Raw genomic sequence first — 12,500 nt, forward strand, 5'->3', positions numbered from 1 at the left:
GATCTGAATGAATTTGAGGAAGTGAGGTAATGGCCTCAGTTCAGCTTAGTTAGATTGCGAAGTCTAGAGTCTCTAGAGTGGCCCGGCCTGTGCCAGCTATGTCTCGTTGACTCCTGTGTAAGGTCTCTAGGTTTTGGGGTTAAATGGGGGTTGAATGCTGTTGATTTGGGTTATGGTTTCTGGGTTAAAAGAGTCTTGTTTGTGCTTCTTCATATTTGGCTCATCTTATTGTTTTATTCCTGTTTCTTCTTCCCCTAATCCATCTCCTCCTCTTCCTCTTTCTCCTCTTCTTCTTCGTCATTTGCTTATTCTTGTTTTTGTTCTTTTTCCTCTTCTACTTATTCATCTCCGTTCCTCCTTCCCTTTCCATTCTCATCCTCTTTGCTCCCCGTTCTCCTCCTCCCTATCCCTCCTCTCCATCCTTTCTTCCTTCTTCATTCTCCTTCTTCTTGCCCGCTTCTCCTCTCCTCCTATCAATCTTCCTTGCTCTTCCTCCTCCTCCGCCTCCTCTCCCGTCCCTTTTTCCTACTTCCTTGCACCCGCTTCTTTTTTCTTCTTCTCCTCCCCTCCTCCTACTATTTCTCTTCCTCCACTCTCTGCACATCTTACTCCTCTTTTGCTTCCTTTACTTTCGCTTCCTTCCCCTCCTCTTTCTCTTCCTCCTCCTCCCCCTCCTCTTTCTCTTCCTCCTCCTCCTGCTCTTTTTCTTCCTCCACTTTCTCCTCCTCCTCCTCCTCTCTCTTCCCTCTTTTCTGCCTCCTTGTACCCGCTTCTTTTTCTCCTCCTCCTCCTGCTGTTCCTCCCCTCCCACTTTTTCTTTCTCCTCCTCCTCTTCCCCCTCCTCTTCCACCCCTCCAACTTCTTCTATATCCTCCTCCTCCTCTTCCTCTTCCGCCTTCTTTCCTGTCTTCCCCTCCTCCACCTCCTCCTCTTCCTCTCTTCCCCTCCTCCGCTTTCTCCATCCCCCCTCCTCCTCCTCCTCCTCCCCCTCCCCCTCCCCATTCCCCCTCCTCCTCCTCCTCCCCCTCCTGCCCTCCCCCTCTCACCTCCTCCTCCCCCTCCGCCTCCTTCAGGTACAAAGTCCAGGAGCGGACGAGCCAAGACGAGCCCACTTCCCTGGACGGCGACCACACCCACTTCCTGATGGTGGACGACGGGACCCGCGACCACTTCAACGGCACCGTCAATTTCAGGTCAGTTTAGGGAATATGGATAACTAGATAAAAGATTGGTATGGTAGTAGAGATAAAGGGTTGGTATAGTAGTAGAGATAAGGGATTGCTATAATAGTATTGGTAAAGGATTGGTATAGTAGTAGAAATAAAGGATTGGTATAATAGTATTGGTAAAGGATTGGTATAGTAGTAGAGATAATGGATTGGTTTAATAGTATCGGTCATGATGATATGTTCTTTAAGCACGTCACTGATCTTGTTTGGCTTTTCTCACAGGACCCGCCTGGAGGAGGCCATCCAGGCGGAGGAACCCACGGGCCTGGGCATTCCCGTGGTCGTGGTGCTGCTCGAGGGAGGCCTCGGCGCCCTGGGCAAGTGTGCCATGGCGCTGAAGAAGAACATCCCCGTGGTGGTCGTGGGCGGCACGGGGCGGGCGGCCGACCTCCTCGCGTACGCCGTGTCCATGACGGTTCGAACTGCGAGGTGGGTGGGCGGCGGGTCGGGGAAAGGAGGGGGTGATGGTTAGGGGAGGGATCAGATGGACGGGGGGGGGGGGGTGAGGATGGGCGAAGGAGGGAGAGGGAAGGGGGTGGATGGGGAAGGGGGGAAGGGGAACTGATAGATGGGCGTGTGTTGACCCAAGTGGTGAGAACGCCTGTGGACTGGGGCTGTGTCTGTGTGTGTTTGTGTGTGTGCAGTATATCCTTCTGAGATGCTGACATTATTAAATAACTACATATAGCTTCGTACAATCACACAAAGAAGGCCAGACTAACGCAAGGCCGCTCCCTCAGTGGTCGGTACATCCTGCGAAGGCAATACGTCACGCAGCTGATGACCAAGATCCTCGCCGCCATGACCGAACTCCAAGGCAAAACGGAGAAGCAGAGGGTGAGGCACATCTACTGGCACCATCTACTTCACTCTAAATCCTTCTTGTCCTTTTTTAATTGATCCAATTTCAATGCTTCATCACCTTTCTTTCCCAGCTTCTCTTAAACTTTCCTTACCCACATGAACTTCCTACCGGTATCGACATCCTTTCATGAACAGACTTCACATACCCATTCACAGTCGTCCATAATTATGATTCCTTTCACGTTACAGAAATGCGCGGACTACGTCTTGGAGTGCTGCGCGAGGGCCAACATGATCATCACCTTCGACATCGACTGCGGAGAGGGGCTCGACCACTGTATCCTCTATGCGTTACTATCAGGTGTGTGAAATGAAAGAGGTAATGAAGAAATGATAAAGATGATGAATTGGAAGGCAAAGGAGGGGATGGAAAGAAAAAGTGTAGGATCACAGTAATAAAGAAAATGATAAAGACGACGACCAGTTACAAGGCAAAGGAGCGGATGGAAAGAAAAGTGTAGGAAGACCTTAGGAAGCTAAACTTAGAAGAGGTTGCACAAGAGAGCCCAACTTTGAGGCAGTATTTGAATGGCCGACCCCACTAGGGATTAAGGCAATGAATAGAAAAATTAATAAAAAAGGAAATTATAATATGTCACGAAGAAGTAGTTTCGAATTTCGAGTTACTCTATAAGCTCCGCGCCGTGATTTTACCGTCCGAAGGAGCATGGAGTCTGGGTCAGAATGTCGTGGCTTATAGATTTTCTTTATTTTTCCCAAATGTTTCGTTTCATCTTCGTAAGCACGTCTCTTGGGGTCTTTAGCTCAGTTGACTCTTTCTTCGCTGTGAATGAAATAGATATATGATCTGCGGATGACGTTACTCGTTATCCATTTCGGCGAGTGGGTCCGCGAGATAACGGAAAGATGGCTTCGATTTCGTTGCGTTTTGCCATTTGTGTTTAGTGTAATGGAGGCGTTAAGCGTATTGGAGTAAGGACTTTTGGGCGGTGACTGTTAAGATCCAGTGCTTCTGGTTAAGTCTTAAGAGACTCATTTCGAAAGCCCTTTTTATTCTTCATGTTTTATATATTTACCTATTAAATTATCTTCTTTATTTACTTATGCTTCTCTTTCATTATCCTTATCTGTTTTTTACTCCTTTCTTTATCGTTTTGTAGTCTTTTTATTTTGCAGCCTGATATAAAAGCCCTTATCCGATCCATAGATCTTTAATATTTTCCTTTGCCTGGCCTGATTTCAAGTACAAACAACTTGGTCTTCATTCAACTTGATCTGATTGTCAACGATAAAAAATAAAATGAGATAACGTAGCCTGCAGTCGCAATTTCTTTCGTCATTGTATAAAAAGGTAATTTTAAAAAATGAGGTTTGGCTTCTTTGCTGACCAACTTTTGTATCAACCAGATATTTTCTTTTTATATCCTATTACTTTCTCTCCAATTCCGTTCGCTCCTTCACCCACTCCCTCGTCTGGCCGCCCGCAGGAGGAGCTCAGTCCTCGCGCCTGGAGCAGCTGAGCCTCGCCCTCCTGTGGGACCGGCCGGACATCGCCGAGAACCACATCTTCCCGGCCGAGTCGAACTGGGCGTCGTGGGACCTGAAGGACCTCATGACGACGGCGCTGCTGGAGGAGAAGGTGGAGTTCGTCAAGCTGTTCATCATGAACGGACTGGTCATGAGGGACTACCTGAACGTGACGACGCTGCGGTACCTGTACAACGAGGCGGTCAGTCGTTTGTGCTCCGAGTCACGTGTTGTAATGTCGCTTCTAGACTCTACTTGGCAAAAATATCATTCATGAATATGATACAAGACACACACACATACACACACAATATATATATATATATATATATATATATATATATATATATATATATATATATATATATATATATATATATATATATATATATATACACACACGCACACAAACACACACACACACACTATATATATATATATATATATATATATATATATATATATATATATATATATATATATATATATATATATATATATATACATATATATATATACATATCTATATATATATATATATATATATATATATATATATATATATATGTATATGTATAGGTATGTGTGTGTGTGTGTGTGTGTATACACACACACACACACACACACACACACACACACACACACACACACACACACACACACACACACATATATATATATATATATATATATATATATATATATATGTATACTTACATGTATGGATCACATGACACATAACCAATGAACGCGACCAACCCCAGTGAAGCCGCCCCTGAACGCCCTCCGCCCCGCCCACAGTGCAAATCGGAGTCCCACACGCACCTGCGACGGCTCCTCCAGAGGTCCTCCCGGAGCAACTACCACTACCTCGTCCACGTCCACAACATCCTCCAGGCGATGCTCAGGAAACACCACGACCCCGTGTACCTCGCCGACACTCCGCAGGCGGTCATGGTGGATTCGAGCATCAACTACCTCACTTTCGAGGTGTATAATAACTACATCTATGTCTTGTTTTCTGTTGATATTGCGTTTTCCATTATTGTATTTCTTTCTCTATTTTTCTCTTTGCCATCATATTTGGCCTTACGTTTGTTGTGTACGTGCGGGCTCGTTCATTATTTTACATTCTGTGTGTATTATTTATCTTCATGTATTAATTTTCTCGCATTTAGAGATTTATTTATATTGTTTCAACGACAACAAAATTCAACTCAAGTTCGTGTATGTATGTACATTTTCGTATGAATGTCCTCACACAGGATTCTTCTTTCAGGATCCTTACCAGGAGCTACTTCTGTGGGCGATCTTCAGCCGGAGAGGACGACTCGCCCGCTTTCTGTGGGAGCGCTGCGAGACCCCGCTGTGTGCTGCCGTGGTGGCCTCCTGCGTGTATCAGAGTCTCTGGAAGTCCTTAGGCGCCAAGAACACCGTCATCCTCAATGAGTACCTGAAGCAGAAGACCATGTTTGAGACTCTGGCAGTGGAGGTAAGGAGAGAGGGAGGGAATGAGGAGGAGAGTGGCAGGGGAAGGGAGAGAAACCGCGAGAGAGAAAAGGGAGAACGGGAAGGGATGGAAGTCAGAGAGGGAAGGGAACAGGGAATGAAAACGAGTAGAGGAAGGGAATATCTACACGGTAATACGATCACACCTAGAATTCCATTTGCTATAACAAGACTATCGCACTACCCAGATCTCTCCTACCCCATAATAAAAACACACATACACACACACGCACAAACAGAAAAAAATATATACAACCATGTCCTTCCTTCGCGCCCTCCCCCGGCAGCTCCAGGACGTGTGCTACCAGGAGGACCCGCCGAACGCCATGGGGCTGGTGGAGCGCAGGAACCCCAAGTGGGGCCAGATGGACTGCCTCGAACTCGCGCACCTCGCCAACGACCTCATGTTCATCGCGACCCCGTGCTCCCAGGCCTCCGTCGAGCTCAACTGGCGGAGGGGCATGACCAGGGCGCCGCCCCTCGCCGTCACCATCTGCAACTTCCTCCCGTTTCTCGTCTGGACCAAGTTGTTTGGGTGAGTGACCGCCGTGCTTTTTTTTTTTTTTTTTTTTTTTACTTATTTTGGGGAGGTGGGTGGGTGGGGTAAGATTGCGAGGTAAGGGTTTCTATCTCTCTCTCTCTCACTCTTTCTTTCTCTCTTTCTCCCTCTCTCTCTCTCTCTTCCATCCCCCTCTCTCTTTTCTCTATCTCTCTTTCTTTTACCCCCCCCCCCTCTCTCTTTCTCACCTACCACCCCTTTCCTCACAGCTTCCAAAAGCTCGGCGACAACGGGGGAGACCTCACAGCGTGGCAGAAACTCGTCGTGTTCTACAAGTCCCCGATCTCCAAGTTCTTCGCCCACTCCACCTCCTTCGTCGTGTTCCTCCTCCTGTATGCGTACGTGATCCTGTTCGACTTCAAGTACGAGATGTCCGTGACTGAGACGCTGGTCATCTGCTGGATTTTCACGTTCATCGTCGGAGAGCTGTCTGAGGTGTGTTTATTGTTGTCGTTTTTATCAGTCGTAGTAACAGCAGTAGTAGTGGTAATAATAGTAGTAGCAGTAGTTGTTGTTGTTGTTGTAGTAGTAACAGTAGTATTACTAGTAGTAGTAGAAGAAGAAGCAGCAGCAGCAGTAGCTCAACTGCAAACACCGAAATCACTCACCAACCACTCGCTATTCTAGTTCCAACCACCACATAAAAAACACACATTCATTCTGCTAACCAACATACACCAGAAGGACAAAAAAAAAAAAATAAAAAAAAAATAAAAAAAAAAAAAGACGAAGAAGAAATAAACGTTTACTCACAATACCCTTTATTCCCAAGATAACGTCAGAGCAGTCCACGTCAGTCCGGGGTAAGGTCAGCGACTGGCTGAAAACAGCGTATGGAACCGATTTGACCTGATGGCTATTACCCTGGCACTCCTGGCACTGGCACTCAGACTCCTACCGGGAAACCTTCAAGTGGGGTCTGGATCGCCTACTCCCTCAACACCACCCTCTTCTACTGTCGCCTCTTCAGGATTTATCACGTCAACTACCACCTGGGACCCAAGCTCGTTATCTTCTACAGAATGGTAAGTCTAGGGTTAGGAGAGGGAAAGAAGGATAAGAAGAAGAGAGGGAGAGAGGGAGAGGAAGAAGAAGAGAGAGAGGGTAGGGATAGGGAGGGGAGAGGGGAAGAGGGAGAGGGAGGAAGGGGGAGAGGGAAAGGGAAAGTGGGAAAGGGAAAAGGAAAAGGAAAGGGAGAGGGAAAGGGAAAGGGAAAGGGATAGGGAAAGAGAAAGAGAAAGAGAAAGAGAGAGAGAGACAGACAGAGAGAGAGAGAGAGAGAATTTTTGCTATTACCATAACCTTGCTTGTTTCTCTCAGCATTTCGTTTGTAAGTTATCATATTTCTCCTTCTGTTAGAGTCGTTTCTCTATCGTGTGTTTCCTGCTTTTTTCGACCAGATGCCACACCTCTTCCCTTCCACCCTCGTCACCAACCTGCATCAGCACCATTTCATCATCATCTGTTTATATATCTGTCTTTAATCTATCTATCTGCCTACTCTATCTATCTATTTCCTGTCTATCTGTCTGTTTATCTGTCTATCTATCTATCTGCTCTACCACTCGTCCGTCGTGCTCCCAGATCTCCGAGGTGTTGGGTGTTCATGGCGCTGCTGGTGATCTTCATCCTGGGCTACGGCCTCTGCGTCCCAGGGCCTCCTGTCACCTCCGGCCGGGACGTCTCCTCCCTCAACATGACTGACGTGGGACAACTCAATGAGGGAGGTTGTTCTCACGCCCTACTGGCAGATGCATACGGCGAACTCCTGCTGGACGAACTCCAAAGGTGGGCGATGGTTAACGGCGAACTCACAAGCAGTTAGCCTTGTTATTAGCGTGGATGTCATCATTATCATTATTATCAGTGTTTTTTCTTCTTTGTTTAATGAATGAGTGAAAGATGTCTGATTATTGCTACTCTATAATGTCTTCAACTCGTATCATTCTTCCATCGTAGATTTTCTCATGAGAAATTATATTTTTGTCTCATTTCTCTTTTCAATTTAAGCTGCGGCTGTATTGCAAAGTCTAACGTATTATGTCCCTAAAGTGTCCTGAGTACTTGCTCCCTCTTGTATGCATGTACAGTTCCATACAATGATACCAACTATTCACAGAAATCGAACTGATAAAATCCACGAAAGCGTTGTCAAGGTCAAGTTTCTCCATTAATGTAGAACGATCAAAAATATGTTCACTGACTTCTAACCAAAGTAATATCCGCGCAAGTCCTACACCTCCACCTACCTAATAGCATTAATCGTTTCCTTTCAGGTGACAACGTAGAGACGTGCTACCAACAGTCCTGCATCGTCCCATGAGTCTCTGTGCAACTCAAGGGCAGGATTGCATTCCGGACTGTGTGTGCATGAGAACGCGAAGGAATACACGTGGGCCTTGTTAATCTCGTAACATGTTGTTTATTTATCTCTATTATTGGGAACATCATGTTGCTCAACCTTCTCATAGCTATTTTCTTTACGTAAGAATGTCTTCTAGTTATTACTAAGGGTTTGTTATTTATTATCCCTCACATGCCAGTCAATTTGGACCAGGATTTTCAATCTGAAAACCCTGAATCCTATGCTTATACCAAATCACACTACTATACAGTACATATAGGATTAACATGATCTAATTCAATCACATATTTACGGCTTTCAAATCTATCTATAAAACATGCTTCGATTCCGTCTCGAACACCCGAACCCTTCGTTCAGGTTAGGGGGATTTCGAAGCTTCCCTCACGACACGACTTTCGCTTAAGCCCGACTCTATCAATTCTTCCCTCAGGTTTATACAGACTGATTCACAACAGTCTGTCGGTTTGTTAGAACTGTGCGAGGCCCGACCCAAAGAATATTCGCATACGTGACATGCACTAAATGAAGAAATAAATGCATGTACTTATCAGTCTAGCGACATGCATATCAACCCCTCAAATAGATAGTTAAATGTAATCTATCATATATATATATATATATATATATATATATATATATATATATATATATATATATATATATATATATAGACTGTATCTGTATTTATGAAAATTCATTGGGTTGGGCAACTGCCACAACTTTAACAAAACCGGCTGTATATAATAAACACCAAAAATTATTCACATACCCCCCCCCCCCAAAAAAAAAAAAAATATATATATATATATATATGGATATACATATATATATATATATATATATATATATATATATATATTTATATATATATATATATATATATATAACCCACAAACCCGCCGTGTATAACCACAAATATTCATATCCCACACCCCCAAAATATGACCCACAGCTACGTATTCGACGAGGTCCAGGAGAACAGCATGGAGATCTGGAAGTTCGAGATGTACCGCCTGATCCGCGAGTACGACAGCAAGCCGGCGCTGGTCCCGCCCTTCGTCGTGCTCGAGTACGTGTGGAGGATCCTGAAGGCCGTCTGGAAGGTCACGTGTCGCAGGAAGAAGGAAAACCGTGAGTCTTTTTTTTTTTTTGGGGGGGGGGAGGGGTAACGAGTGGTATTCGGTTTGATATGTATTTTTGTTTTTATCATTATTATTATTATTATTATTATTATTATTATTATTATTATTATTATTATTATTGTTGTTGTTGTTTTCTTAGGTTCTCGCTCTAGTTTTATTTCTACCTACATCCACCTATTTCTCTGTTTGTCTGTCAATCTAGCTACCTATCCTTTTGCTTTTCAAGTAAGTATATATATATATATATATATATATATATATATATATATATATATATATATATATATATATATATATATATATATATATATATATGCATGTATGCACACACACACACATTTATATGTAGATATATATATATAGAGAGATAAATATAGATATATATATACATATATACGTATGTATGTGTGTCTGTGTGTGTGCGTACATACAACATATTTTGATGCATTGGTCAAATATCATATGGTGATGATGCTGATATTAATAATGAAAATGATAAGAAATTATAATGTTGCGCCTTACACTCTATGTAAATGCACGCACCTTTCCTACCTTATTCAATCGTCACTTTTTGATTTTCCAGCACGCACTGTTTTGTCCTCTACATAATCACTTGCACCATAACAATAATCCTTATGTATCTTCAGTGACATCTACTCGTACTTTAATCGAACACCATAAAGTTTTTGACTTTCCAGCGCAACGCTTCCCCAATCTGTGCAACCACCATAACATTATACATGTACCATAACCCCAGTATTTCAGCACATTATTCTTATTCTAAGGCAGCAGCATCATACTTCAGTCAAGCAACATGACAGAACTTTTCAGCAAATTTTCCTTATTTAAGCACCATAAAACCTGCCATTCTCCAGCCCCATCCTCCCTTATTTTAACCCCATTATCGAAGCACAATATATCCCCACACTATCCCAGGCCACAGGATTACATTAAGCTCTTTTTCCCTTTTCCTTTCAAGTGGAGGACTACATGAAGTACACTCTGACATCTCTCAAAATCTTCGAGAAGGAATGCATTCAGACGTTCCTGGCGAGAGTCACCGCCAAAGCTGAGGAGGGCAAACTCGGCAACAGGGTCAAGAAAATAAGCGGAGAAGTGAGTTCTTGGTTGTTGTCTTTACCGTGTTCTTGTTAATGCTTCGTTGTTAGTTTCTAGGGGTTAGGTTTGGCTTTTGAGGTGAATAAGTTTGTGTGTATCATTTGATTCCCTATTTTTTACTGTGGGCATGTCCTTTTCGTGTTTTTTTCTTTGCTTTCTTTCCGTCTTTTTTTGGGGACAAGATGATGTGTATGGACTTTGTTTTTTCTTCTTGTTTCAGGATCGATAAAGCGTGTCGAAGTACATCGAGCAGAGGAAGAAATCGAAGACATGTGAGTAGAAACGCCTCGCTTGGTGACCCGTTATTCATTGTTGTCTATTAGCTAACTGTCTTTGATTTTGCTGCTTCAGTCTTCTTATCTTAATGCTCGTTACTCCAGTTAAAATCATCACTGGTTCCGTATCTCTTGCCTGTAACTGATCCTATAGATTCGACAGTGACCTGCGTCACTCGCAAATGTGCCGGAATATTGATCTTTGCATATAATGTCCATTTCATAAAGCATGATGAATGACATGTAAGTTTCCTTTCAACTTCTCTTCCATCAACTTGTCGCGACCTAACCGCTCTGTCGTTCTCAGGGAAGAACGACCTCGAGTGGACGCCGAGCGGAGGACGAGCAGCAGAGCTCGAGGTGGACGGCCTGGGCCGCCCGACCCGGACCGTTCTCCCACTGCGCCGCCCGCCGCAGACATCGAAGCCCTTGGCAACTGCCGCCGCCGCCGCTGGCCAACGCAAAGCCGACGGAGAAAGCCACTTCCCAAGAGAAAAGCCGCACAGCGCAATCGAAAACGTTCGAAAGCCAAGGCGCCGGCGCCAGACCAGATCATGGAGGAGGAAGAGGAGGAGGAGGTGGAGGAAGAGCAAAGGAAGATGGCGACAGGTGGACATGAAAACGACTCCGAGGAGGAAGTTCTGGATGAAAGCGGAGATGAGTCTCCGAGGGCCGCTGGACCTCAATGCCGACGAAGAAGAGGAAGGGATATCTACGAAGGATATTGAGAAGGAACTCGTGCAGCTGGAAGAAACAGGTAAAGCTCATTCGTGATCAAGAAATCCCATTCCTTCCTCTTCCCTTCCGTTATACCGATTTTCCTCTTGCGACCCTTCCGTTACTCTGCTTTCACTCTTTCTTTCTTCCGTTATACTGCTTTCGTCTCTCGTTCTTCCGCCATCCTACCCTCCTCTCTTTCCTCTCTTAATATCCATTTTCCTTCCTATCGCCATATGTGCAGGCAACGAAAGGCCCGGCAGGGGAGTCCCGCCCACACACGAGCCACGTCAGAGACGCGGGCGGCGCGAGGAGTGGCGGAGCGACTGGACGAGCTGCAGGCCTCGCAAGCCAAGATGTCTGAGATCCTTCAGGAGATCTTGAAGAAAATCCGGATTTCCGAGGCGAAGGATCTGAGCTAGAGAAGACGAGGATAGGAGGAGGAGTGAAGGAGGAGGAGAGGAGAGAAGAGGAGGAGAGGAGGGAAAGAGAGAGGAGAGAAGAAGAGAGACGAAGAAAGGAGGACGAGGAGGAACGTATGTTTGTGAAGTCTTCAGCTGGTGGACGAGGAAGAGGAGGAGCTGGGAAGAAATAATACCAATATCGAAATCAAAGAGGTGCAAGTAAGAAGACCCAGAAAATGAAATAGCAATAGCAGGTTACACTTCGAACACATGGAAACGAAGACGATAACAGTCATAACACTCCACGAAGAGTTATCATCTAAAATCTCTCTCTCTATTTCTCTCTCTCTCTCTCTCTCCATCCCTCTGTCTGTCTGTCTCTCTCTCTCTCTCTCTCTCTCTCTCTCTCTCTCTCTCTCTCTCTCTCTCTCTCTCTCATCTCTATCTATCTATCTATCTATCATCTCTCTCTCTCTCTCTCTTTCTTTCTCTCGCTATCTCTCTCTCTCTCTTTCTCTATTTCTCTCTCTTTCTCTGTCTCTCTCTCTCTCTCAATCATATCTCTCTATGCTCTGTCATCCATCTATCTATTTATCTCTATCTCTCTCTGTCTTTCTATCTCTCTCTCTCTCTATCTATCTATCTCTATCTCTCACTTTCTGTCTTTCTCTCTCTCTCTCTCTGTCTATCTATCTCTTTTATCTATCTATCTCTCTCCTCTCTCTTTTATCTCTCTATATCTACCTCTCTTTTTATTTATCTATCTCTGTCCCTCTCTCTCCCTATCTTTTTCTCTCTCTCTCTCACTTTACTTCCCCTTCCCCCATCT

At 44.5% G+C, this 12,500-nt stretch overlaps 1 protein-coding gene across 1 annotated transcript in view; it reads left to right on the forward strand.

Moving 5' to 3' along the window:
* The window catches only part of LOC113828845 (transient receptor potential cation channel subfamily M member 8), a 37,707-nt gene extending 26,538 nt beyond the window's left edge, over positions 1 to 11,169 (forward strand). The window contains 21 exon segments of the mRNA XM_070130168.1: positions 1 to 26; positions 1,074 to 1,193; positions 1,452 to 1,658; positions 1,970 to 2,066; positions 2,283 to 2,394; positions 3,542 to 3,783; positions 4,383 to 4,571; positions 4,861 to 5,073; positions 5,378 to 5,625; positions 5,859 to 6,084; positions 6,422 to 6,469; positions 6,472 to 6,543; positions 6,545 to 6,571; positions 6,573 to 6,685; positions 7,243 to 7,366; positions 7,368 to 7,403; positions 7,406 to 7,437; positions 7,660 to 7,684; positions 8,920 to 9,145; positions 10,136 to 10,272; positions 10,858 to 11,169. The exon segment at positions 1 to 26 is cut by the window's left edge and continues 87 nt beyond it. Coding sequence (XP_069986269.1) covers positions 1 to 26; positions 1,074 to 1,193; positions 1,452 to 1,658; positions 1,970 to 2,066; positions 2,283 to 2,394; positions 3,542 to 3,783; positions 4,383 to 4,571; positions 4,861 to 5,073; positions 5,378 to 5,625; positions 5,859 to 6,084; positions 6,422 to 6,469; positions 6,472 to 6,543; positions 6,545 to 6,571; positions 6,573 to 6,685; positions 7,243 to 7,366; positions 7,368 to 7,403; positions 7,406 to 7,437; positions 7,660 to 7,684; positions 8,920 to 9,145; positions 10,136 to 10,272; positions 10,858 to 11,169 — 2,832 coding nt within the window.
* The last annotated feature ends 1,331 nt before the right edge of the window (positions 11,170 to 12,500 follow it).

The sequence above is a fragment of the Penaeus vannamei genome, chromosome 15 (assembly GCF_042767895.1).
Source record: "Penaeus vannamei isolate JL-2024 chromosome 15, ASM4276789v1, whole genome shotgun sequence".
Classification (NCBI taxonomy): domain Eukaryota; kingdom Metazoa; phylum Arthropoda; class Malacostraca; order Decapoda; family Penaeidae; genus Penaeus; species Penaeus vannamei.